We start from the raw sequence: 25,739 nt of genomic DNA on the forward strand, positions 1-25,739 counted from the left end.
ACACCTCAATAGGAGGAGGGCAGGAATCACCTCAACAGGAAGAGAGCAGGAGGAGAGGGAGCAGCGGCCTGGCTGAGACCCTCAGCTGCAATGGGTTCCTGGGCTGGCTGGGTGGGTGGGACTCCTGGTTAGAAGTCCAGGGCACAGATCAAGGCTGTGCCCCGTTTGATCCAGTGCTTCTGTGGCTTGTCCGTAGGAATCTCCACAGCAATCACGTAGTTGGTGGAGTGGCCCGTTGTTGACAGTGTGCCTGTAATGGGGGAAGCAAGGGGGTGGTGCTGCTGCACACTGACAGGGGAGTCCTGGACAAGTGACCCCCATCCAGGAGCCCCCGTCCCCCACCCTGAGCCAGGTGACAGGCTGAGCAGGGCTGGGGGAAACAGGCTTGTGAGCTTGTGGGGAGCCTGGCCAGGGGCACTGCTGCATAGCCACAGTGCCTGGCTGCTCCATCTCCACAACCACAGCAGGAGAAATCTTTGTCTCCCTGGATGGCTTCAGCCTACAGTGCCTCACTCTATGCCAGTGTATGGCAGGAGGAACTCCTTCTGCCTCTCCTGGGCTGCCCCTCCTAGCTGTTCCTGCAGCTCCCGTGCTTCTGGAGATGTGTCTTTAGGGCACCTACCTGCGCGGGTGAGAGTCTTGTAGATGGGGCACAGGTAGGAGCCGGACTCCGGAGGTTTGCGGTTGGCGACGGGCAGCAGCCAGATGACGGCCATCTCTGTGTAGAGCTCCTTGGGCCGGGACTCTGCCAGCTGACCCGCCGCGGGGTCCCAGCGGGCGCCTTCCAGGAACAAGCCGTAGATGTAGCAGCCTATGTCGGGCTGGCGCTTCAGCTCCTTCACCGACTCCTTCATGACCTGCCAGGGGACCGGGCATGGGGCCCTTGGGCAAGGCATGTCCCTGGGGGCTCAGCCCTAAGGAGCCTCATAAGCTGCTCTTAGTTAAGCCAGCACTGCCAAAGGTGAGCCTGCCCCAGCTCTCAGAGGGGCAGGGCTGTGTTTTTTGGCTGGTCACGTCATGTGGGGCAGCCTGTGACAGAGTTGGTGGAGGGGGACATGAGCAGGTCTGGAGAGGCAGAGAAGCCTCTGCCAGCCTTGAGGAGGTGTCTGGCAGTGTGGATGGGTATATTCAAGCCCAAAGGGAGTGATGGATCCACAGGCAGCTGTGCAGCTGGTGGCTTCACCTCTTGGGCAGGTCAGGGTTAAAACTGCTGCCTTTGTGGCCTTCTAGGAGCAGATTCCAAAAAATTCCAAAGCCTCCACCTGATTTACTGACCTTGAAGCTAAAAGAGATGGTGTCGATGGAGATGACAGACTTCCTGGCGAAGTTCTGCAGTGTCCCTGTGAGGAAGGCCTGAGGGAAGAAGAACCCACTGATCCAGAACACGGAGGGGATCCCGTGGCTGATCCAGTTCTGCAGGAATTCAATGCGCTGCACCAAGTCGTTCACCCAGGATGCCAAGGGCTTCAGCGACGGATAGGCCTGTGGGGGACCCACAGAGGGAGGTGCTGAATGCAGCCAAGGACAGCCCAGAGCTTGTGCCACAGTCAGTGACAGCTGCCCAGAGCCCAGGGGCTGGGAAGAACTGTGAGCTGCACTAGGCAGGAAATATCTCTGTGCCAGGGAAGCAAGCATGTGACACAGCCTAGTACAGTGGTGGTGGCTGGTGACCCATTCCCCTGGTTTGGTGAGCTCTGGTGGGCAGCTGGGCTGGCTGGGGCATGTACCTTGGCATTCCATATCTCGGGAACAGTGTTGTTGTACAAGCTGCTGGCCATCAGCTCCAGTCGAGAGGACATCACAACCAAGCCCTTGAGAGCTTTCAGCAAATCATTCAGACTCTGAGCAACCTCCTCCAGGAGCTTGTTGTACCTACAGGGAAAGAGCAGAGGAAGCAGAGCAACTCTGTGCAGTGATTTATTGCCCATGTCTGCCCAGAGAGGGTATGGACAGCTCTGTACATGAGTGAAGCTCCCCCAGCCCCATTCCTCTTCAACGGGGTCTCATAGCTGCGCCCCCAGCGCTGAACTGCTGACAGTAGTAGATCATGGATCAGTCCCCACAGGGCAGGGATCAGCCAAAGGTCCTGGCTTGGACAACACAGTTGTTAGTGTGGCTGCCAACCCCACTGCCATGCTCAGCACTGAGGTTCCCCAAAGGTGGGTGGGAGAGGGGCCTGCCCATCTCTGCTGCTCCCCGGGATGTGATCCCACAGGGGTTTTACCTGATCACCTCCTGCACCAGCACTGTGTTCATGGACTCCTCGTAGAGCAGTGGGTATTTGCGGATCACCTCCTGCAGGTTCATGGGGGCAGGCAGCTTTGCCAAGATGTCCTTGGAGGTCTCCTCCACGATCTGGAAGGAAGGCAGCAAGTGGGTGAGCATCTTTCTACTCCAGCTCCATGGCTGCTGAGAAGGGGAAGAGCTAACACCAAGTGCCACTGCTGGCACCCAGCACCTGCTGACAGCTGGTGTTTGTGGCCACTGCCTGCACTGGGCACTGGCTGCCAGAGCACTGGTGGGATCAGGGCACCCACCTCCTCCCTGCTACGGCCTCCCAGTGAGATGGTCTTGGGTTGCAGCTGTGCAATGGCCCCCAGCAGGGCAAAGGTCTCGTTCTGAGCGAAGGTGATGTCGGCGTTGTCGTGTAAACCAAACAGCTCCGGGCTGTCGTTGAGCGGCAGGCCCTTGACATATTGGAGGTAGCCCTGGAGAGGAATCCACCCAGGCTGTGAGGCCAAGAGCAGCTGAAGATCCCAGGTTCTCACAAACTTATATTCCCCCAGAGGACTGGAAGTGCAGGGGGTTTCAGGGAGGAGAGACCCCTGTGCAGTATGATGATCCCCCTGCGTCTATGAGCTGCAATTTGTGACTTGAGTACTTACATTGAGGTCAGAAGAGGTACTGATCTGCTTGTAGATGCCCGATTCGGAATAGGCAAAGTCAGGATTTAAAACCTCAGGCTTGTAGAAATCTTCCAAAATGCTCATGATGCAGCGCCGGTCCCAGTCATCGGTAACACGGCCGCCGTAGTTGATCTCCCCAGCTGTGTACTTGAGAACCTGTGAGGGATCCCACCATGGCTTTCCAACCCCTTCATGCATCACGAGCCTGTTCCCTCACAGGAGGGGCAGCTCTTACCTTGTAGGGGATGTCTGCGTACTCGTTCAAGAACATCTGCAGCTGACTGATGCAGATGCGGAGGTCTCCGTCCGTGAACTCATAGGGGATGTTGAACCCCAGAGGCCCAAACTTTCTCCTCTCCAGCATGTTTCCATGGAAGAAGCAAAGTGACAGCAGCAAGGATTTAAACTCAGTGACCTGTGGGCAGGGAAGCAGGGAGAGGAGTTGCTTAGTTTGGGAGGAGGCATCCTTGGTTGGAGCCAGGATCTGATGGGACCTGGCAGAGGAGATGTGCCAATTCAGTAGTGCCAACTGAGGCTTGGAGAGGGGGAAACTTCAGTCAGGTTGCTGTGCTGGGGAAGGCCATGGCCCACTCCTTCCTTAAAGAGAGCTGCCAGTGCTTTATGCCAGGCCCTCCCAAGCCTGTTACTGCTGTTTCTCAAAGTAAAACTTCTAAGTGGCTCATCACAGAGTAGATGGGAGTTTATGAGAAATACCTCCAGCCCTTCTCTGTCCCATGGGTGCTCTAATGAGGAGGAAGATCTATACCTGGAGAAGAGCAACATCCAGGTGGAGACCATACACTGGAGCAGGCATGGAGTGGGGACAGCAAACCAAAGCATGACCTGAGTCTCACCTTGGAGCAAGAATTCAAGAAGTCATCACTGAAACTAATGTAGGACTTGAGTAGGTTGGCCTTGACCCCACGGGGGGGCTCAATGGTCATCTTGGAGCCGTTCTGGAGGATGGACACAGGGAAGTGGTTACTTGGTAGACTGGTGAGCCAGAGGCGAAAGTCCGGATGCACCTGGAAGTCCAGAAGGCAGCAAGTGCTCAGAGGGTGCAAGCACAGCCCCTGCAGCTGCTCCTGCACTGACCCCCTGGTTCTTTAGAGAACCTGTGGATGGGCCTGAACTAGATCTGGGCTCCTCCCAGGGCTCCAGCCTCCTGCCTGTTATCCTCAGAGCAGGCACCTGCTCAGTAAAACAGCTCACCTTGGTGGGGTCAATGGCCTCGATGAGTCTCTCCAGTGAGGGCATCCAGCTGGGGGCCAGGTGGCAGTTCTGGAAGAAGACCCAGTTGCCCTGCTCCATGGCACCGTGCAACATGGCTTCAGCACGGGGCCCCTGTGGAGGCAGAGAGAAAGAGCTCAGAGACCCTGGCCCACGGTGGGCTATGCCATGCTGAGCTGGACAGGGAGGGAGCAGCTGGGTGGAAGGACCACTGTCCAGAGCTAGGACAGTGTCTGGTGGCACAGCAAAGATTTTTTACAGTTTTTACAAGCCTGTGAGGGAGGGTGGAGGGAATGGAAGAACTGTGGATGGATTCAGGAAGTTAGAGGGCACTATAGTGGGAACTGCTGCAGCCCCCACCCCAAACTGGCTCTTCCTGCTAGCAGAAGGCTGGTGAGTAAGGGCCCAGGGGCAGGGGGATGTTTTCAATGTGCTGCCAATGGTGTGTGACCTACTTGGAGCTTGGTGAGATCAGTGGGAGTGCCAGCAACACACTGTTGCTCCAGGTGTGCACTGGCAGCTCACCTGTCCTTGGCCCAGAGAAATGGCAGAGAGCTTTTGTGTGAACTTCATTTCTTCAGCAAACTTGTAGAGGTCAGCAGCGGGGTCAGTGCCCGGGGACAGCACAAACACCAGTGGGGTGGTGGCAGTGGAGTCCTTGAAGACGACTGAGAGGTCAGTGGTCTGCAAAACAGAGAGTTAGTCAGAGCAGAGGAGCCACAGCAGCCCCACACAGCACCTCGTCACCCCGCCTGGCCTCCAGCTCCCCTCCAAGGCACCAGCGTGTTCCTGGGTGCCAAGGCCAGAAATATGTTTGGTAAGGACCAAGTACACCTCTCCTCTGGATTCAGTAGGGTTAGGGCAGGAACCACTTTCCCATTTGCCATTCAAACTCTTCCCTTGTACATCTACACTATCTGTCCCCTCCCAGTCTGGTTTAACTGGAGAACGTTGGGAAGGATATCCCTTGTCTAAGACATAGGAGTTTTCCCGGCTGTGGGAAGAACACTGCGGCTGCAGAGAGGCACAAGCACCCTCACTGCAAGTGCAAAATGCTGATGGACCACAAGCTTGAGTCCTCTTGCTCCACCCCAGTGCCCAGCAGTGCTTCCTCTTGGCTGGTTACCTGTGGCTCAATGAAGCGTTGGTCCAGGTGCAGCACCACGAAGTCCTGCATGGCATTGGTGATCTTATCTCCCCGCAGACACCGCAGAACCAGCAGCTTCTGGAAGGCATCAAGCCCAGTTTCCCACTTCCCAGGCAGGGGCTCTCTGCAAAGCAATCAGGTGCATTTTGGCGGGATGTGCCAGATCCATCAGCTCCCCAAGAAGTACACAAGTTATGTGCAGGCAGCCACTGGGGCTTCAGAAAAGACAAGGATCTTCCAGTCCCTTGGTTGAGGTTGTTGTCTGTAGCTCTGAAACCATCAGCAGGCAAGCCAGAGCTGCTTCCACTGGGGAAACACCAGATACTCCTGGGTAAGGCACTGTGTGGCCCTTGGGTGGGAGGGCTACCCCTGAAGAGACAAGGCAGTGCCTCATCCTCTCCCTTGCACGGCACTGCACTGGGAGCAGAGCTGGCACTGTGGCTGTATCGGGTCCTCCTGCTCTCGCAGGACACCATTACAGCCAGGTGCAGTAGACCTAAGCTGACAAAGCAGGGGACACTTGCCTGTGAGGGTTGGGGCTGTCAAAAATGGTCCTGAACTCTTCAAGGTTGGCTGCAAAATCATTGTCGAAGTCAGAGAAATTCTTTAGGCTGCTCAAGGCCAGGATGTCTCCCCACGCTCTCTCGTTCACCCAGGATGGAGCTGGGTTGTCCTTCATTTCCTTTATGGCGCCTCCCGACAGCAGATACCGCCACTCATCCTGGGAACACGATAGGATGTGGTCATGGATTATAGCCCACCTGCCTGAGCCCAAGGCATGTGGCAATTAAAATCCTGTAGTATCTTTCTGGCTGCTGTCCTGCCTGGTGTGGGTGTCAAGGAGTAAGTGAACTGGAGGATCTGGTGAGATCAACATAGTGACTGTTCAGCTGCCACTCTGCTAAACCCTGCCTGCTCCCTCTGAACTCACTAACCTTTGCAGCAGTCTGGCAGTAAACTGGCAAAAGCTGCAGGTGATTCAGGCTAGGCAGCTCTGCATGTAGACACAGGGAACAGTTTAAAAGCTGAGTGAAGACAGAGGCCCTGTGTTTGCCCACCAGGCTGCCAAGCCTGTCCCCAGCCTCGGGGAACAAGGCTCCTTTTCCACCTAACACATTATTCTAGGGGCTGAACATGCTGGGCTTGAGCTGCCTTGATGGGATCCCATCAAGGACTAAGGTGACTTGCTTACCATGTCAATTTTCCCTTCATTCATCAGAATCCGGGCGCTGACCAGGAAGGCAAACATGAGCTTGTGCTTCTCAAAGAGACTACGGCACACGTTGCAGTAGAGACTGAAGGTGATGTAGTTGTTGATGTTTATCACCCGCTCCTTCAGTATGTCTGAAAAAAGGCAACAACCAGACAAGGGTGGTGGGTGCCACGAGTGTTGTGGAGGGGGCTCTCCACATCAGCTATGGGTTCCAGGCCACAGGGGCACACCCACACCCTGCCCAGGAAGAACAGGCGCTGCACTCAAACACAGACTTGGTGCAGAAATCCCAGTGAAAGCACAAGGCTGTGACTTGGAGCCCTGGTGCTGGGAGGGAGCCAACACTGCACCATGGCAGCTGCACAGCCACACACACAGCTGACACACACTGCTGGGCAGGGAAAGCTGCCCCAGGGCCTGTGATGGAGGCAGCTCAGTGACAATCAGAGCCACACCAGGACCAGGATGGCATGTACCTCTTGCATGTGCCCTGCACCAACACCCCTCCCACCTGGCCAGACAGGGCAGCAGCAAAGAGGTGGGAAGAGAATGGACATGTGACCACATCTTCCCTTGCTGTGTGGACACAAACGGGCAGCTCTGGACCATGCTGAGAGCCAATGCAAGTGGCCACGTTTGCCTTCAGTCTGCAGGTGCCTGAGCTTCTACTGCTCAGGATCAGGAGCGTGGGGCGAGGAAGAGGAGACAAAGGGGCTGCTCTGGGCAGGTACCTGCTTTCTCGGAGTTACGGATCCCCATGAGGAAGATGTTGAGGAACCACTCGAGTGAGTACTGGTACATGGGGTCCACATTGGACAGGTCTGAGACACAGAAGTAGAGGATCTGTGAGCGGACAGCTACAGGCACATACTCCAGGCGGGTGATGTTGATGTCCTTCTCTGTCTGCTCTGCCACTGCGACCTTGGCCTGCAGGACAGAAAAGATGTCATGGTTAGTGCAGTGCCAGCAGGGGATGCAGAGCTGCAGGGGCAGAGCACCTCCACTTCTGACCTGGATCTCTCCTGCCTTCAGCTTGGATGCCTCCAACACTTTAATGAGCTCCAAGTCATCTACAGGGTTTCCTTCAGAAGTGCTGAGCCGATAGAGGATCTGGTCTTCTATCTCCTTCAGTTCCTGACGCATCTTGGCATTGCTAACAATCAGCTGGTTTCTGTCTTCTTCCAAGTCAGGCCGCTCTGCAGCCACCACTTCTCCCAACAGTTGGTCTTCCAGGCCACTACAACAAAAGTCATGGAGGTAACAGTGGGGGCAACAGGCCCAAGAGTCTGAGGACTGCAAGGAAAGAGGCTGAGCAGCATAGGCAGATAATGGGGTAAGCAGGTACCTGGGTGAGAGGGTGAAGTTTATGAGGGTGAGCTTCGTGGAGACCTCAGGGCTGTAGTGAGGGTTGGGTAGTTTGGTTGTGATGTACATCTTGAAATCATCATGGTAGGGGATCACTGAATCCCCCAGCTTCAGCACAGTGTTGCCTTGCTGTTTGAAGGTCTGTATAGAGGGACAAATAGAGGAAGGGATGGCTACCTCTTGTGCCCTGGACTCTGCAGTGAGGAGAGAGTCTGAAGGCTCTCAGGACAGAGGAGCTCAAAGCCACCTGGCAGACCTGAAGGCCTGAACCTGAATACAGCAGCTGCATCCCATGGCCCTGCCTCCCAGGCAAAGATGCCTGCTGGAAGAAGACCAGAGTGTGCAAAAGGCTGTCATTGTATTGGAGCTCTGGCCAAGACATGGGAGCACAGGACAAGTAGCGTCCACGTGAGTTCTGCCTGCCCAGGGAGACCTACAAACCCACCACATCCCACAGCACCCTGGCCAGATGCCCCCTTACAGCTCAGCCAGGCACCCACTGCCCCTTCTTGCCAAGGTGGGACACAGGACCTCTTTCAGCAGGACAGGCTCAAGGACTGGATCCAGCTCCTCGCCGACATTCTCCAGCAGGAAGGGCTTCCCAAAGGTAATGGCATTCTCCAGAGTTGTGAGGAAGTCTCGGTCGCTCAGCTTGGCCACCTCCAGGCTGTTTGCCTTCTCCTGAAAGGCAGCAGGGGAGGGCAGGGTCTGTGTGATGTCCTGCCCACATTCACATCCAGCTCTGGTCATTGGTACAACTCTCATTGGGCTGATTTAGCTCCCTAGAGCAGTGGAAATAATCTCTTTTCTTGCTTGGCTACACTTTGGCTATTTTGGCAAGTTTAGCCCATGTCTGCAGGCACTAGAGACAGCTCAGTGGGGTAGCAGAAAAGTTTGGGAACAGGGAGAACCTCCTTCAGAGAGCCATACCCCTCTGTAACCCCACGCTGATAACTCAGAGCTCATTTTCCTGCAAAGTGAGAGCAGCTGGGTGGTAAAAGTCCTCAGGGAGCAAAGCAGGAGCAGCTGCCTGAGCCTCCTGCCTGATCCTTCCAAAGGGCAGCGAGTGCCTCTCTAGAGAAGGGGTGGTGGTCAGTGTTCCCAGCACTTTGGCAGCAGGGAGTGTGTTACTAGTCAGGTAATGTCTTGCTTCTGTTCTAGGGGCCTGAAGGACCATTGTGGGAGATGCTGGTGTTCTGAGATTCCCAGAGTGGAAATCTGATGCCTTGCTTGCTTACAGTAGGGCTCCTCCTGCCCTGTGCTGCTTTCCCCAAGACGGGAAATCCATCTGGGATTAATGTGGATGTGGAACCTGTCTGGTGCGGGGGAGGATGGGCTGGGACAGTGCAGGGTCTTGCAGTTCTACAGCCCAAAGCCAGAGGTTGCTCCTGATGGAAAGCAGCTTCCCCTATCCTGGCAGACCTGGCTTTCCTCCCTGCAGCTCTTACCAGATTCTTGATCCACTTGTTTGCTTGTCCTTGGGGGTCTATGAAGTGAGTCCAGCGCAGGGAGAACCGGGTTATTACCCCATTCTCCACAGACAGGGCGTCATTGGGTAAACCAGCAATCTAATGGGGTAGAAAAAGCTGTTGGACACCCGGCAGCACAACACAGGTGACCAGAGAGAAGCCCTTGTTGCCCTGGCCCAAGTGCTCCCAGGGTGTGTACAGGGGATGGTGGTGAGGGAACCTCTGCCAGCAGCTGGGCACAGAGCTGCAGCTCTGCTCACAGTGGCTGAGCCCTGGGATGGAGTTGTGCTGCAGGGTCAGGCTGGGGCAGGCTATGGCCAAGGCTTGGCTCTGGGCCTGTGGTTTGTAAAGGGCAAGCCTTACAGGTCAAGGCTGATGCCTTTGTTGCTGCTGTTTGCTGCTGCCCAGGTCCTGCTCTTTGTGCAAGGAGCCCAACAGCAACTCCAGATCTGCAGTGTGGAGGTGCTTGGTCATTATCCAGTGGTTTGATCTGAGGCCTGTCTTTTGGTACAGGTGATCCTACTGAGTGGTGAGCTGAGTGTTTTAGTCTCTGCTGGAGGTCCCTGCAGCCTCAATTGTTGGGTTTTTCTGGAACTTGCCTGCCAGGAGCGGATTTCCACAGGGTCTCCGAGGGTGCTGATGAGGCTGGCATCTGTGCTGTGAGGGATGTTGTTTTCTGTCAACTCCCTCATCCACTCCTCGGACAGTGCCATGCGGTAGTCTCCCTGCCACGAGACACACCATCATAGCCTTTCTTTTAGCTGCAGCTAGTCTGCTGCAAACATCTTAACCCTCCTGTTCCCATTCAAATGAGGCCTTGTGCAGCCTCTGGCACAAATAGAAAGCCATCCAGGAGGGATCTTGCACCCTTGTGTCCTTGTTCCTTTCTCCCTGGCCAGGACAGCAGAGCTAACCGTGCCCCTTGCAAGGAGCACTGCACACTTACTGTGAAGGGGCCCAGGTAGGCCACAAAGCCAGCTGCAACAAGCACGTCCCCACTGCTGTTGTTGATCTTGTCATCCAGGCTCTCCACAGTGTCCTGCCAGCGCACCTTCTCATCAGCCAGGCTGTTTATGAGCTGTGGGATAAGTTGCACACCTGAGAGCTGCTGTGTGGGCTAACCTTGTGTCCCAGACCTGCCACTCTCTGGGTAGTTTTGCAGGTGACTTCAGTGACCACAGGTTGGGGTGGCCCCTGATATGTTCTGAATTCTGTTCCCAGCTTTGAGCACTTAATCCTGGGATTACTGGGCTGTTCTCAGCTGTCCTGGAGACACATTGCTAGCTGAACAAGCTGTGCACAGGAGGACAGAAGCTTTTCACATCAGTGAAAAAGCTTAGCTTCTCAGTCCTGTTGTGCTGCTGAGATCTGGCCAGGTACCTTCAACCTAGGGTTGTCGTGAGCTGCCAGCCACATGGATATTTTCCCCACTGCGCTGCCTGATCTGAAATCAGGTTGCCTCATGCAAGCAGGCAGAACCCAGCTCTGTCCCTTACCACATCGGCACGGGCCAGTCTCTGCTGACACTGCTCACACTTCATCTCCAGCTCCTCCTTGTTGGCTTTGCAGCTGTCGTACTTGGCCTGCAGCAGGGCAATGCCATCTTCAACCTCCTTCAGGCGTTTCTTGGCTTCGTCAAGGACCAGCTGAGTGGCACGCAGGTCCTCTTCTGCCTCTCGCAAGGCTTGCTGGGGACATGCACAAGGAAACAGTGAGGATGTTGGGCATGGGGTCAGGCTCTTCCCCCAAAAGGCAGAGACCTTGGAGCAAGAGTTGGTTTTCCATAAAAGTGCTTGCTGATAAGCACTAGCTACTGGTATCTCAGTATCTCAGTCAATCCAATCCCTGGATGACAGAGGTTGACCTGCCTAACTCCAGGACTAAAAGTAGGGGCAAAGAGGGCATTTCTGCATAGCTCCAAAAAGCCAAGAGCCTGTGTCAGCTTACACAAGCTCAGGATGTGGCCCATTGGTGAAGGGGAGGAAAGGTTCCTCTGCTTGTTCCAAACTTATAATAAAGAAATAGCTAGGCTTGGAGAGGCTGAAACACTAGTGAGGTGTGGGAAAGTTTCTGTAAGTACAGTTCATGCTGAGTTCCTGACTCAGCACTAAAAACAAGGTATCGCTTCTGTCCCAGTATATTCTAGGCTGATTTCTTCTACTTTATCCTGTTAATGGGTTTTGGGACTTTGGCTTTGCTAAGGCTTGGTCTGAATGTTATGTCCTGACTTGCAGAACATGTTGATTCCCAGCATCTCCTGCAGAAGGGAGCTGTTAGTAGTGTTCCCAAACACCTAAAGCCTCTTACCCGCTTGGGCTCCACAACCTTGGCCACAAAGTGGTACTTGTGCATGGCACGCACCCACTGGCAGATGGAGGTACAGGCTTTGGAGACCTTGGCGATGGCAGCTGGCTGAAACTCTTCATTGTCAATGTAGGGCTGGATGGCCTTGATCACATTGTCTGAAATATTGTCCTGCAAGGAAGGGTGTGAGAGAAATCAGTGATGAGCATGCTAAAGGTCAGATTGAGGAAAGTCTCAGAACTTTCCCCAGTGGCAGCAGCCTGCCCCTGGACCTTACAATGTGGTTAATGCATCACACTGAGGAGCAAGAGGAATCAAATTGCTGCATGTTCAGGCCTGGGAGGCATAGCTGTGGGATTGGGCACATCCCTTCCCATACCACTTCCATCCAGCTCCTCCACGTGAAAGAGCAGAGGGACAGAAGATCTGTGTGTCTAGGTCCCATTGCCCAAGGCAATGAAGTGCATCCAGCTGACATGAGCACTTCAAGGCCAAATATGTCCCCCTCCTTGGTGCTGCTGAAGGGTGTTGCCCACAAGGAGCTCTAAGTTTTACTGCATGAGAAGGATGTCTGTGAGGCAGTATCTGATCCCAGTAGCAGCTTCCTTCTGCCCCTGCTTACCTTATCATACTCAGTCAGGCTGTTCAGGAACTGCACTGGGTCCTGAAGAAGGGCCCTGCCTGGCTCCCAGTAATCATCCACCTTGGTGCCTATTTTTTCTCCTGCCACCTTTTTGGGCTTTTTTCCTTGCATTATGCAGACAGCTTCAATCACTATCTTCACACCGGGGGGAGGCCGCTGCAGTGCTCGTACCTTCAAAACCCAAATGGAAACAGTGGGTTGACCTGGTTCTCTGGGAGATGGGGTGCTCATCCCTCCCTCAGTTGGACCAGAGGACACTGGGACTAGAGGCAGGACATTTAGAGGATGCAATAGAGAGGCAGGAAAGACAGAGATATTTGAAGGCAAAGCTGGTTATCAGAAAGGGCATGGAGCAAACTACAGGTAAGCTGAAAAGGCCTGCCCTGATACTCTGATGGGTGTATTTTACAGGCTGAAAATATCTTGGCAAAGGAGCTAGATCTGTATGGCCCCAGGAAGAAGGCTGTATGGGAATGGGACACAGGTAGGCTTTCTTCTTTGCTCTATGGGCTCTCATTTGTCTTGTGCCCCACCACAGCAATGCTGCACCCCGTGAGCTGGTCTTCAGCACTTGTGGAGGGACTGCTTTAGTCTCCCCTCAAGCAGGCATCTAGGAGTGCTGCTGCAGCACCCTTGAGATGGCTGTGAGTGTCAGGACACCTGAGACTGACTCCTGCTTTTTCCTTTCTAGTGCTGACCATTCTTGTCATGTCCAGCTGGAGATACTCCCAGGCCTTCCCACTGGACACTGTCAACAGAGCAGCAGACTTTATGGCAACACTAAGGCTGATCTACCCCCATGCAGACACCCTCTGTGAGAAGGACTTCGAGTGGCTCTTTGACTGCCCTAAGACAAAGCAGTTCCTCGAGTGGTTCTGCAGCACAGTGGGTGAGGAGAACGTGCTGAGCCCAGCTGAGGTGGAGGCCTATGATGCCCTGCTGGCTGCAGGAAAGCCCATCTTGGAGGGTGACGCCCTTGAGGAGGCATTGCAGATGTGCTGCCGGGTCCCACAGCTCCCGAGCATGATACCAGAGGACAAGGGTCCCTCTCCAAAGGCCCTGCAGCAGGAGCTTCAGGAGCTGAAGGATTATCATGACCTGCAGTTCTGGCGGTACAGCAAGCTGCTGGCTTGGACAGACAAGCTGCAGCAGGAGCAGAGGTACTTGGAGGATGAGGAGAAAGTGGTGAAGCAGGACTTGAGGATGGCTCAGAGGGACTTGGAAATGAAGGTCTTCGAAACCAGAGCTGTCTTGAGCCAGGTCAGCAATGCTGAAAAGCAGCTGACAGAGTGTCATGGGAACATGGGGAAAGGCCAGCAGCCATCACTGCTGTGCCAGATGGATCTTGGCCCTTACATGGAGCTAGAACAAAAGGCCACTGATGCGTTTGAAAACTTCATTCAGCAGGTCCTACCAGGGAGTATCCAGGCTTCAGATGCTTGGGAAGCAAGGGCACAGGGAGAGAGCAGCCTGAAGGAAGGGCTGGAGGCTGGGACACAGATGGGCTCATACTGGGAAATATCAGAGCGAGGAAGAGGAGCTCCTTATCAAGAATGCGCAAAGACACCATGCAAGGTGGCACCAGCAAGTCAGGGAATGCTGGTCCAAGAATCAAGGGCAGAGCTGCTAGTGGAGGGGAGCAATGAGAGGGAGGTGTTGAGTATGCAGGGTGAGGAGAAAAGAGATGACAGCCAGGAAGTCACAGATAAAATGAACACTAAGAAAACATTGATGCCAGAAAGCCTTGGTAGTGATGAAGATGAGCTACTGGAGGATCAAGATTGCCTCTGGAAGGAGCTGGGACGAATAGAGACAGCACATATCTGCGCCCAGAGGGAGGTGATAGTCATGTCAGCAAAAGTGGAAGGCAACCATGCCGCGCTGGAGTGGGCCCAGAGGACTCTGGAAGCTCTTGAGGATAACCAGGTAGGGCCAGTGCCCCCATTCCTCCACCATCCCCTGTGGCAGGGTCTGCCTGTGCTGCAGGAGGTCTCTCCTGCTGAATTTTGGAGCACAGCTGACATGTCAGGAGGGGATGGCAGGGCCAGGCAGCACATTGGTGCACCCTGACACCAGCCTGTCTTGCCTCCCCCCTGCACAGCACGCAGTCGAGGCGAAGCTCCAGGGCCAGGCTGAGGGGCTTCAGAACCAGATTCACATCCTGTGCTTCGACATGACACACACTCTGACCCACCAGCTACCGCCCCTGCTGAAGGCAGAGGCCCGCCGTGCTCACCTGCCCGCCCTGCACAGGCACCTCAGCCTGGAAGCTGCCTGGCTGCAGAACACTGCCAGGAGGCAGGAGGAGGCAGCTGCATGGGTGTTGGGCCAGCAGAACCGCATGGATCTGCTGGAGCTCCAGCTGGAACGGGACAGGCAGGAGCTGGAACACAAGGCTGCTTGGCTGGGGAAGGTTGAAAACGCCATGAGGGAAGAAGCCCAGAGCAGGCTGCAGGAGCAGCAGAACTACTTCAAAGATGCCAGCTCCTCCCAGAAGCATCGTCCACGCAAATGGATAGACCCCAAAGACATCATTGCTGCACGGTGAGGGCCTGGGGGGGCTGTGTGCATGAGGAGCAAACTACATGTGGAGGAAGTGGCATGGGAATGGCAGAGGCAGGCAGCAGACCCAAGCTACCAGGCAGTCTAGCAGTGCTCTTCTGCCAATGCAGAGCCACCCTGACTCCACGGTGGTGTGAAATTCCCCAGAAGGTGCCATCTGCTTCTTTCTGGTTGGCCAGGGCTGACGCAGCAAAGTATGGGCTTGGAGAAGGGAATGAGTAGGGAGAACAGTTTTTCTAGCATGTTAAAGCAGAGAGTCTAGAGGCAAGTCTTCATCCATGGAAAAAGAGAGCTGGGCCCCAAGGAAGCACAAGTTGCTTGGAGCAAGGCCTTTCTCTGGCTACATTGGTTGGGTCTTCTCAGTCTTCCCCACACAGTTCTGTAGCAGCTGGTGCTGGTGTCTGCCAGAAAGGAGTCACAGACTGGCTCTTGAGTTAGCCTGGTCCTTTACGGTGCTCTTCCTAGATCTCCATGATATGGGCTGCTCACTGGGAGTGCCTATCCTCTCACTGTTGACCCACATCTGCTTGCATCCCACTCTCAGAGTGCACAATGACCTCTGAGCCCTGTTCTTCCTCAGTGCTGGCACTGCCCTCACACCTGTGGCTGGCTGTTCCACCCCGCAGGCTCTGGGACATGCTGATGCATGAAGATCACGAGAAGCAGCCTTTCCGCAGCTATGAGGCCATAGCAGCCAAGTGTTCCCAGTTGGTTGAGAAGAAGAGGGCACTGGAATCCCAGCTGGTAGCTCCTATGCCCCAGATACCTGCCCTGGAGGCCTCCATAGAGGTGCTCTACCGGCAGCTGTACAACAGCCACAACCAGCTGCAGCTCTCCTCGCCGGTAAGGAAGCACTCCTGCTCTATGGGCCTTGCTGGGTGGAAGAGGGCTGGGTGTAAGAGCCCTCTGCCAATCCTCCCTGGGTGCAGGAGGGAGAACTCACTGCCTCTCAGCCTGCAGAGGGAAAGGAGGTTGAGCTGATCCTTGCCTTATCCCAAAAACTGTGCAGTGAGGTAGTGCGTGGCTGAGGCACAAAGGTGATTCTCACTGGGTCTCACATGTACTGTAAAGTGCCAAGATCAGGGTGCCTTAGCCAAGGTGTTCCAGTAAGCTACTGTTATTCCTTGGACTAGGAGGGTTTGGAGACCACAGCTCGGTGGGTAGTTTGGTTTTGGTGGGCTGAGATGTTCCAGAGGTGTGATGAAATCCCCCTCTTTCTGCATGTTCACATAACTTTGGGCTCTGCCCCTCAGGAGATCACCGAGCTGATGCAGCAACTGAAGATCATGCAGGACAAACTCTACAAAATGCTGGTAGACCTCTGGAGTGACTTGCAGGTCAAGCGCAGGTCTCTGCAGGAGAACCCCACCCTGCAGACAGAGCGCAACCTTTACGTGTATTTTTACTGCAATGAGGATCGGCTGAGAGAAGAGGTGGAGGAGCTCGAGAAGCAGGCAAGAGCTTCCTCCAAGGGACGCCTGATGGAGCTGCCCTATGCAAAGGAGTAGGTCAAAGGGATGTTTGCACCCTGCCTTAGTAGTGGTGTCTTCTTTTGGTTGGGCTGGGTCCTTAATCCTGGACTAGGAGAGAATTCTGGCAGTCTCTGCTCCATTGACAGGTTACTTGGGACATGGCCCAGCAGGGTTTAAAAGAAGCAGGGAGCTTATTCCTTAAATACAGAGTTTCCCAAAACTGGGTTAGATTATGTGTAAGAAATTGATGCATCTTGTGGCATTGGAAGCCTTGGGTAGACAAGACACTTCTCATGCCAACTCTACAAGAGGATGGGTGCTGCAGGCAAGTGGACTGACAGTGTCTGTGTCCCACCTCCTGGGGAAGGGACTTTTGTGTCTTTTGGGGGGAATAAAAATGTGTGTTATTCATAACTGCAGAGCAATAAGCTGTCCCAGTGTGGTGAAATCTTGTACTTACTGAGTGTACTGTACTCTTGTAAAATGGGCTGTGGGCTGTGATGCTTGCCAGGCTCAGAATCACCCTTCTTTCTCTTGCTATCCTATTTCCTTGAATTCAGCCCACTGCCTCTTCTCTGCCTGTGTTTGATCCCCTTTCAAAGAGCCTGTGGATTCAGTGTCCTGCTAGCTCTGTCCCTGTGCTGTGCAATCAGTACTCGGGGTTGCATGGTGGTACCTGCTGCCTACCCCCATGGAGAGGCACCATGGGGTAAGCCCTCCTCCATGCCCTCTACAGGATAAATTGGAAACACCCAGGAGCCACTTATTGCCTCTGCCCTTTAACTTCCACTGAAGAAGTGAAGGTGAAAAGCTGCCAAGACTGAGCCCAGGGGGATGGATGGAGGTGCTGGAAAAGGCTGGGATGTTGCAAACCTATAGAAGGGGAATTGCTGCAAAGTGAGGCTGTCCTTGACCAAACCCAGCTCTATCACCCTCTCCCTTGACACAGTTACCTCTGTAACATCGTTTCTGTTGAGGTTCTTCAGGCTGGCAAGAGCAGCATCCAGGGCTGGGAGGGCTTCAGCCAAGTCCTTCTGAGCATCATCTGCAATGGCTTGGGCTGTCTGAGCTTTCTCATTAGCCTTTGCCTCCTCAGCCTGCACAGCACTTCTTGTCTCTTCAGCCACAGCTGTGTCCACCTGCAACACCAGAGACAGCCTCAGAAGCACGCTGGAGGCACAGCACCCCTTGGCTAGGTAAGGATCATAGCTGTCCTGGCAGCTTGTGTGTCTTCTTCCAGCAGAGACTGCAGGGACCTAATTGCTGGAGGGGATCCCCTTCCTGCATCATACCAGGAGAAGGTTTTTGTCAGCCTGTATAAACCACCCACAAGCTCCAGCTCTGTCTGTGCCTGGAATGGTGTTAGTCTTCCAGGAATTAGCTACTCTACCCATTGGCACAAGGTGAGGATGCATAGGGGTGTAGATTTGTAGGGAGATGGAGGAATAAGAAGATACGCTTAGGTGTTTGTTTTTCAAACTGTCACTTCTGCCTACCCCCAGGGCTAAAACACTACCAGGAGGGGTAAAGTAAATGTGGAATATAGCTAAATCCTTATCAGCTATGTGGGAATTTGGGAAATTGCAGACTCTTTCCCTTTGCATGCATATGATATTAGTGTCTCTGTTCACTCTGTCCCAATGTGGTCACTGACAGTAGGAGATGGGCTGGGAGGAACACAAGGAGAGAAGGCAGTGACAGTCAACACAGGACAGTTCCCTCTTCTGCAGTGGCATGAATGCCTGTGTGATGATCTCAGAGGTTTGGGCTAGCAGGGGCAGGCTGCAGCTGGATCAGCTCCCTGGGGACGGGATGTGGGGCAATGATCCTATTCAGCAACACCAGTCTGGGCTTTGAGCTCCTCAGGCCACCTGAGGATTGTGTTAGGAGTGTTGCTAGTCTGTGCTTGCAAGAACCAGTGAGGAAAGGGAGCTGGTAGCTTGGCTGGCTGACCCCTGGCTGGTGGTTTCAGACAGGGGCACGTGAGCCACCACTTCTGCCAGCAACTGGCCCCACCAGCAGCAGAGCAGGACCCCAACAGAAGGCAGTTCTTGCTGGTAATGCTGCTCTGCACAAATACCTGCTGTGCCAACTGAGGCATTTTTACAATAGATCAAGCAGGACCACACTGCCTGCCAGGCCCCCCAAGCTTTGTGTCCAGTCCAGTCTGAGCAGCCAGAGCTGGAAAGTGCAGGGCTGCCCAGCAGCCGTACCTTCAGCTGCTCGATGGTTGCCTCTGTGTCCTTGGCTGCCTGTGCCAGGAGAGGGCGGGAGGACTCCAGCTCCTCCTGCATCTTTGCTACATCCTCTGCTGTTCGCAGGAGCTGTGGAAATAAAGCAGAGTGAGAGCTGGGCAGCAGCCACGGAAAACCCCAGGAAAAAGCTGTGCTCCCCTGTTTGCTCACTGCCCAGTGTCAGGCTGTACAAAGCAGGTCTTGCCCTGGTCCCTGCTTAAACAACACTCTGACACTGTGGTGTGCCTATGAACAGTAGTGCCTAATGGTGCCTGCACATATTGGGCGTTACTTCATAAGCTCACGGCAATCAGGCAGCAGAACAATGTTTCTGTTATAGGGCTTCCAATTAGAAGGTTAATAAGGAACATCCTGAGAGATGGGCTACACAGAGGTCTGTGGTCCCCAAAGGCTGGGGACCATTATTCTTTTAGAGCTGTTACAGACTCAGACCTTCAGAAAGACTGGCCCTGGCAGAAGGCATAGTTCTCACTTGCTTTAGTTTTTACACAGGAAATGTGTAGAGCATCTCATTTCATCTCTGCAGCTATAAATACACTGCTCAGAGTGGTTAAGGGGTGACCCCACATCTCTCCTGGGTGTGAGGAACGAACCTTGTCCAGGCCACCTTTCATCCTGTTTTTGGCTGTCTTCAGTTCCTGTTGCTTCCTTCCAATGAGGGAACTGAAGATGCTGAGGAACTCGAGGTAGCTCTTGGGAGTGATATAATTGTGTCTGCCCAGCTCTGCTAGGAACAATTGACACTTCTTTGCCACACTCTGATGGATTGCTACACATACTTGAATCTACACGGAGAAAGGAAAAAAATAATCTTATTCAGTACTGAACATGGGGTAGGCAAGTCTATGTGATGCCCAGAGAGAGCAGAAAGGGCTGCCAAAGAGCCAAAGTATACAGTCACAGCAGAGCTTATGTATGTGTGTGGGCTTCAGTGCCACAGAGGGGTGACAAATGGCCATGCCTGTTTCAAGGCATACAAAAGCTATCCTGTTCTGCATTTGAACGACCTTGCCCTGAAACATTTCTGCTGCAGGGTGGGACCTTTCTGCAGTTGTGCCCTGCATCCATTGTCTTGGTGTATCTAGAGACATGGCACTCTGAACATACAGGAACAGTGTATTCTGTTGAGTGTGGCACCTACCATCCCACTGATATCTTCGTTACCACTACCAAGAAGTGGGACTTCATTCAAGAAGGAGGAGGCAACGCTCTCCAGGGCTTCAGCAGGCCACTGATTGAACCAGTCAATGGTACAGCAGTTCACAAGAGAGGGGAACTGCCTCAAGCGTGCGCGGAAGACTTCTCCAAGCGGGCTGAGGGTAAGGCATGCAGAAAATATGTTACAACCAGCTCAAAATACAAGGACAAAACAGCTTTCCTTCTTCCACAGAATCACCCTGAAGTGGGAAGAGAATTGCAGGTAAGAGGGCCAGGAATATACCCAAGGAAGGAGGGAAAAGGGGAATGAAAATTCAGGCAGTGAGCTGCTGGTCTCAGCTCACTCCTTGGAAGTCCTTGGTATATTCTGGGAGTATTAAGATGGTAGTAGGCTGATATTTTATGGGTCCCTCCTTAGGAAGAAAGACTCTTCAGGTAAATGTGCTCTGAAGTTTATTTCAAGCAGGTGGGTGCAGAGATCACATCACTAGACTAAAATTATGGCCCTGATTTTTCTATTTGTACTTGCACTGAGAGTGCCCTGTACCTTCTGGTATCCCTCCCACAAGCAAGCAAGCTGCTAATGGACTATGCACTAGATTCACAAGTAAACATGGTGCAACTGAGCCCCAAATTCAAGAAAGATGTTTTTGTAACAAATGGCTCAATGGTGTGTGAAGGAGCAGGAAGCTTGTAATTAATCTGGATCGCATATAATCATATTCTCAAAATTTTCAAACCTCATCTTGAAACCAGCAATGTGTAGAAAAAAAAAAAAAGAAATTATACAATCTTATGGGAAGGTAAACTACACCCATATTTCTCCTCCTCCTCCAAAGTCTGGGGCTTGGAAATAAAGATCCCATCACAAAATGATGCAAGGCAAAGGAGGGGGAAGGAATAATTAACATGAAAAGCACAGAGTCTTAGGCCTGAACCGTACCTCATGCACAGGACCAGGTGCATATTGCTGCGGACCCGCCCTGTGTATGCAGCCATCAAATTGGCCTTGGTGGGCTGCTGCCCGAGATCTCGAACAACAGGCTTCATGGCTGTCATGATCTGTTCTTGGTCATCAGGGTTGTAAATGTTGGGAACGTCACCGGAGTTGAGCAAGTTGTTGATATCTTCAAGGAAGGATTCATTTTTAATCTAAGTAGATGACAGGTAAAAAAACAGAAAGCACTTTCCTAAGTCAGAAGGCAGTCGTGTCTCACATGCCATGGAGATCATTTCTGTACAAATATAGCCCTCAGCCTGTGCTATAAGAAACCATTTATGTGATCACTTGGCTCCAGTAAAGCGCACACTGACTCTTGTGAGAGTTCCAATTGAACAATCATGTTCATCCATTTCAGGGATGGAGGTATGTGTCTGAGAATAAACTTCCTCATGCCCCTTCACTGCCTCCTTACAGACAAATTGAGCTCAAGCCCTCACTCCCTGCATCACAGTTGACTCTGGAGTCAGACCCCAGATATCTGGTTGCTCCAGGTCTTCGTTCCTCCATCACAGAACACTTCATTATTAAAATAAAGCTTATCAATGTGGGAGACAAAGTAATTGTAGGTATGTGTCACAGTCCGTGGGATGATCTCCCTCCAGTGCTACACTCACCTCTCCACCTTTGCTAAATCAGAAATACACAGAATCCATCTCCTTGACTAAATGAACCCTCCTGTGCCCCTCTGCTCCCACATATACTTCTCACTGCAGGGAGAAGGCTGCAAGAACAAGCAGCATTTGACTGATGCTCATCTCACTGCTTAGGGCTGTGCCACATGGGAATGCTTCCTATGATAATGAAGGCAGCAAAAAAGCCTATGGGGAACATAACTGTGAATTCCAGAAGTTGGCCTAGTCATTAGCAAGTTACAGTTTACAGTTATAAGCCAACATAACCCTGAGGAACCAGCAGGTCCTAAATCTACTGGTATCTTTGAAAAGAAGAAGAATCCTGTTACTTAGGACTTCTAATATCAGTGGCCAACACAGTGCTCAGCTTCAGGCAGCTGGGTCTAAAATCTCTGAACCCACCAAACCCTTGTATGGAGCTGAAAGAAGCTTCCTTGAGCAAGAGAACAATCAGCCCACTCACACACCTCTCTACAGTCCCTCTAGCATAAATGCACCACCTCCAGTTTCCCTGGGGTTTTTTCATAAGATGATGAATGTAGGCTACTGAAGAAATACAAGTTGTGTGTGGTTTGTATCAAACTCCTCAATCCCCTTTAGGAGGATTTACTGAGCTTAGACATGTGTTTCTGACTCCTTTTGAGACGGAATCCACCATGCAAATACTCCTGTACCTGTGTGTCTACAAACAGGAACGTCTTGGGTAGACTTTGAAGGCCTGCCTTCATCATGATCTTCCTCACATCTTCTCGCCATTCGGTCATGCCATAATTTTTGGACAGTTCGATCTGGAAACACTCATACTCTGACCTAAAGGAAAGAGAAGCCTGTGGAGTTGCATCCAATTAAAATATCCTCTTCTGTCAATCCTGAGTATGTGTTGTGGACTCAGGGGGAAAGGACTCAGGCACGTTGTTTTCCTACAATGAGTCCTGAGCATGTTTGTCCTTGTGCATGTTCAGCCACCAACCCAGCAGCAGGTTTTACTCAAAGCAGAGATACCCAAGCTAGCTACAATCCCAGTGTAGAGGTGCATGTTACTGAGCACTAGCTCTTGAGTCATTTGAAGAGTCAGCTGCCAGAAAAACGTGCAACTGGTAGTGGGAAGGGCAGAAAAAGAGATTCTCTGAATACAGCCCCAATGGAGCTGCTCCATGATACATGCATAGGTGGGAGTGCATTACTTACATGTGAGATGCCAGTCTGGTGAGGGACTGTCTACCACTTCCTCCAACGCCCAGGAGAAGAGCATTCCCTGGAGCCTGCCGCAAAATCCGGCTGATTCGGCAGATGTGCTGGATTGCATCCATGAAAAGCACAAGCTTCAGCTCTGGGGTGTTGTTTTGATTATACTCTTCCAGGTAATCCTCAATCACAACCTTCAACTGTGGGCAGAAACCCTCAATTGTGGCTACCAGATAAAAGCAATAGTGTGTGTGTGGGGAGGTGATTGCAGGCCAAGCCTGGACTGTGAGGGGGCAGAGCCTGGTGCTCAGCAGGGTCTGGGAGCAACTCTCCTCCTTGCTTTTATAGGAAGTGCCATTGGACTGGGCTGAATTTAGATAGTGGTGGTGGCGGCAGCTGCTGAACAGTGACCTTAAACTAACTCAGGCAAGTGACTAAGGTCTGCTGTTCCCAACAGTGCTGTTTGCCTGGAGAAACAGCAGGGTGTAGTTCAAAATAAAATAGCTTATGGCTGCCTGATCCATACTGCTCCAGGGCCTCCCTCTGGGACAGTTTCCTCGCTCTATAGCTGCCCATTGCCTGCTGCTGCACCCTGTGCAGGATCCTGGCTGGAAAGGGCAGGTGCTGGAAGAAAACAACACTGGCTGTAGATGGGTAGAGGAGCACACTCCTCTCCCAGTCCAGTCATCACATGGAACAGTTGCAGGAGCAGTTTCTCCTGCCCTTTCCAGGGCTCTTTTCAACAGCACCCTCAGGCCAGAGAAGGAGATGAAGCATGAAGATATCTGGGATTTGATCCTATCCCCTCAGCAATCTCACTGTGAACTTGGGCAAGCAACACCAGCTGGAATTCATACAGTGCTGGAATCCCTGCCTAGATGCCAAAGTCCTGTGTGCATCAGTGGACTGTGTGGCAGCCTGTAAGCCTGGCTGTCTCAGCTGTGCTCACCTCAGTGGGGGACAGGCCTAGATACTTTGCAAAAGGGATTGGAAAGCTCAGTTAATTACCAGTCCTTGTCACACAGCTATCACAAGAGGAGAGACGACAGGATAATCATCTGTTTCTGATAATGAGTGCAAAACGCGCTGCTCATTGCCTTCGCTTAATTACCACTACCGAAGTACTCGCAGTATCTTCTCCAACAGGGAATCTGGCAGTAACATTAATTACTTGTAAAGGTCAATTGTGAAGTCTTTAATGGCAGAAGTAGTATTGTTTGGGGGTAATGTGCCATTTCTTTCCACCAGATTTCACTTTGCAGTCCCAAGTGCAGCTCATTTTGGAGATTTGGCATAGCAGGCTGCCTCCAGGATTGAAAAGCAGAGACAGCTTGTTCCACCTCAATTTCCCATTGTGTCAAATACAGCTACTATCCATATACAGGGTAGAAGTTCACAGGAGACCCCTCAGAGGGTTTGTGGTTCCAGATACCTTCAATTACAGAAGCTCCACCATCACTATTAACTGTTTTCCTTTGTTTACAAAAGCCTTGGAAGATATGAACACAGTTCACATCATGATTCCCAAGGTCCTTACCTTTTCCTGGCTGTCAATTGCTTTGTATAGCTTGACATTGGCACCTGGCTCCATGAAGTCCCCAAACAGAACTGGCTGGGAGGGGATGACCTCCTCAAAAGTGGTGCCAAACTCCTCCATCTTCTTCATCATTAGGTTGTCAAACCAGGTCCGGTCCTCCTCATTGACCAAGCGATCACAGAAGACCCGGCAGCTTTCATGGTACCACAGTCTCAGCAGGTCCAATTTGTTCTGGCAGGAAATCCCAGCAAAACAGCCCCGGTGAGAGGAGCAGAGAAGTGTTATGAGCATCACTGTCAGGAAAGCTGGTTCCTGCCCAGCATGTGGCCAGCTCCACTCCTGCTAGAAGGCAGCTGGAGCGGAGAATGAACTGGGCGGAGGAAGCTGCTTTCCCTTCTCCCCTCAAAATCAACTCTTGTCAAAACAGCTGCTTTGCAGAGAGCTCATTACAGCTTCAGCTAATTCCCTCCTCTATTTGTCCATATGCCGGGCTTTCTTTGAGAGATTTAAATTTTATGTTCTCTGTGCTTATCTTTCCCCAGTTTGATTTAATTTCTACAGTTTTCTTGTGTTTTTTGGGAAGAGCCCTTTATTAGGCTGGTAGCACAGAACTAGGATCCTAAGCACTTCCTGTGATAAGTCAATCTCTACTAGCCAGGCTGAAGCCAGAGCAAGGTCCTCAGGAGGGTTGAAGGGGCAGAAGCCTCCACTGACACAAGCAGGCAAGACAGCACCTATGCTCCTGTCTGGCCCCCTTGCAGGCCTGTCGACGAGGCCTCAGCTGGAACATTTCTGGTCTTCCCCTGCGTGACACAGCTGTGCTGATGGGAGGACTCACCTCGACCTTGCTGGGCTCAGCCATGAGCATGCCCTGGAACACCTTGGACAGGTCTCTCAGGTTGAAGGTGTAATGAGACTTTGCTGGTGTGGGCAGCAGCTGGGATGTGATGGTCATATACATATGGATAGTGGCATCCACCAAGGGCTCATTCAAGTCTTTGACTGCAACTGCTCCAGCTGCAGAGAGACAGAGGAAGTTGGAGAGGATGCCAGTGAGGTGACTCTGGGCTGAGAAGGTCCCAACAGGGCAGGAAGGTGGCACTGAGCAGCAGAGGTGCTTGGGCAGGAACACACTTTTGTCTGCTTTCTTCTGCAGAGACTGTGAAGCAACTGACCAAGCACCTGCTCACTGCAGTGGACAGTTTCCAATGAGTTTCTCAACTAATGTGAACCAGATTTGGGGATGGAAGAACACATCACAATCATTCTGTGATGCAAAAACTTTATATCCCGCAGAGACAGAGGAGACACTGCCAGAAAGGCAATGGATGCCTACCTGAAATACTCCAGACAGGTTTTCCTTCTCCTTCCTTATACTCCCACAGCAGAGTCTCAGCTACTTTTAAGCTAGAAGGTGTGAGTGCCCTCTTAGCCAAACCCCCTGCAAATCATTATGCTCAGCAAATGCAAAGCCACTGAGGAATAATTTCTTATGCAATAGTCTGTCAAGATTTAAACACAGCTGCCAGTTTCAGAGCATATTTTTTTTTCTCTCAATGAAGTTTGTTACAAACATTCCTTAAGAAGTAGAGCCCTGTGACACCTCAGCATTTTGAACTTTTTTGCATGATTTCCGAAGTTCTTTAATTTCTCTTTAA

General features: G+C 52.4%; 1 protein-coding gene across 1 annotated transcript in view; it reads right to left on the reverse strand.

The window, feature by feature from the left end:
• Positions 1 to 113: 113 nt before the first annotated feature.
• Positions 114 to 25,739, reverse strand: part of DNAH1 (dynein axonemal heavy chain 1) — a 73,223-nt gene continuing 47,597 nt past the window's right edge. Inside the window, exons 47-79 of the mRNA XM_029958280.1 lie at positions 24,920 to 25,098; positions 24,082 to 24,312; positions 22,548 to 22,744; positions 22,034 to 22,169; positions 20,668 to 20,876; positions 19,708 to 19,879; positions 19,160 to 19,351; positions 18,525 to 18,635; positions 17,265 to 17,450; positions 12,257 to 12,448; positions 11,638 to 11,805; positions 10,827 to 11,018; positions 10,277 to 10,408; positions 9,930 to 10,055; positions 9,310 to 9,429; positions 8,393 to 8,542; positions 7,842 to 8,002; positions 7,508 to 7,733; positions 7,228 to 7,423; positions 6,476 to 6,627; positions 5,808 to 6,004; positions 5,263 to 5,407; positions 4,662 to 4,820; positions 4,119 to 4,250; positions 3,761 to 3,931; positions 3,142 to 3,321; positions 2,886 to 3,062; positions 2,538 to 2,708; positions 2,225 to 2,355; positions 1,728 to 1,872; positions 1,276 to 1,482; positions 623 to 857; positions 114 to 250 (exon numbers count right to left, since the gene is read on the reverse strand). Coding sequence (XP_029814140.1) covers positions 129 to 250; positions 623 to 857; positions 1,276 to 1,482; positions 1,728 to 1,872; positions 2,225 to 2,355; positions 2,538 to 2,708; positions 2,886 to 3,062; positions 3,142 to 3,321; positions 3,761 to 3,931; positions 4,119 to 4,250; positions 4,662 to 4,820; positions 5,263 to 5,407; positions 5,808 to 6,004; positions 6,476 to 6,627; positions 7,228 to 7,423; positions 7,508 to 7,733; positions 7,842 to 8,002; positions 8,393 to 8,542; positions 9,310 to 9,429; positions 9,930 to 10,055; positions 10,277 to 10,408; positions 10,827 to 11,018; positions 11,638 to 11,805; positions 12,257 to 12,448; positions 17,265 to 17,450; positions 18,525 to 18,635; positions 19,160 to 19,351; positions 19,708 to 19,879; positions 20,668 to 20,876; positions 22,034 to 22,169; positions 22,548 to 22,744; positions 24,082 to 24,312; positions 24,920 to 25,098 — 5,600 coding nt within the window. The 3' untranslated portion in view covers positions 114 to 128. The remainder of the gene's footprint in view (positions 251 to 622; positions 858 to 1,275; positions 1,483 to 1,727; positions 1,873 to 2,224; positions 2,356 to 2,537; positions 2,709 to 2,885; positions 3,063 to 3,141; positions 3,322 to 3,760; positions 3,932 to 4,118; positions 4,251 to 4,661; positions 4,821 to 5,262; positions 5,408 to 5,807; positions 6,005 to 6,475; positions 6,628 to 7,227; positions 7,424 to 7,507; positions 7,734 to 7,841; positions 8,003 to 8,392; positions 8,543 to 9,309; positions 9,430 to 9,929; positions 10,056 to 10,276; positions 10,409 to 10,826; positions 11,019 to 11,637; positions 11,806 to 12,256; positions 12,449 to 17,264; positions 17,451 to 18,524; positions 18,636 to 19,159; positions 19,352 to 19,707; positions 19,880 to 20,667; positions 20,877 to 22,033; positions 22,170 to 22,547; positions 22,745 to 24,081; positions 24,313 to 24,919; positions 25,099 to 25,739) is intronic.

Source organism: Manacus vitellinus, unplaced genomic scaffold (assembly GCF_001715985.3).
Source record: "Manacus vitellinus isolate BGI_N305 unplaced genomic scaffold, ASM171598v3 scaffold_14_pilon, whole genome shotgun sequence".
NCBI classification, from domain to species: Eukaryota; Metazoa; Chordata; class Aves; order Passeriformes; family Pipridae; genus Manacus; species Manacus vitellinus.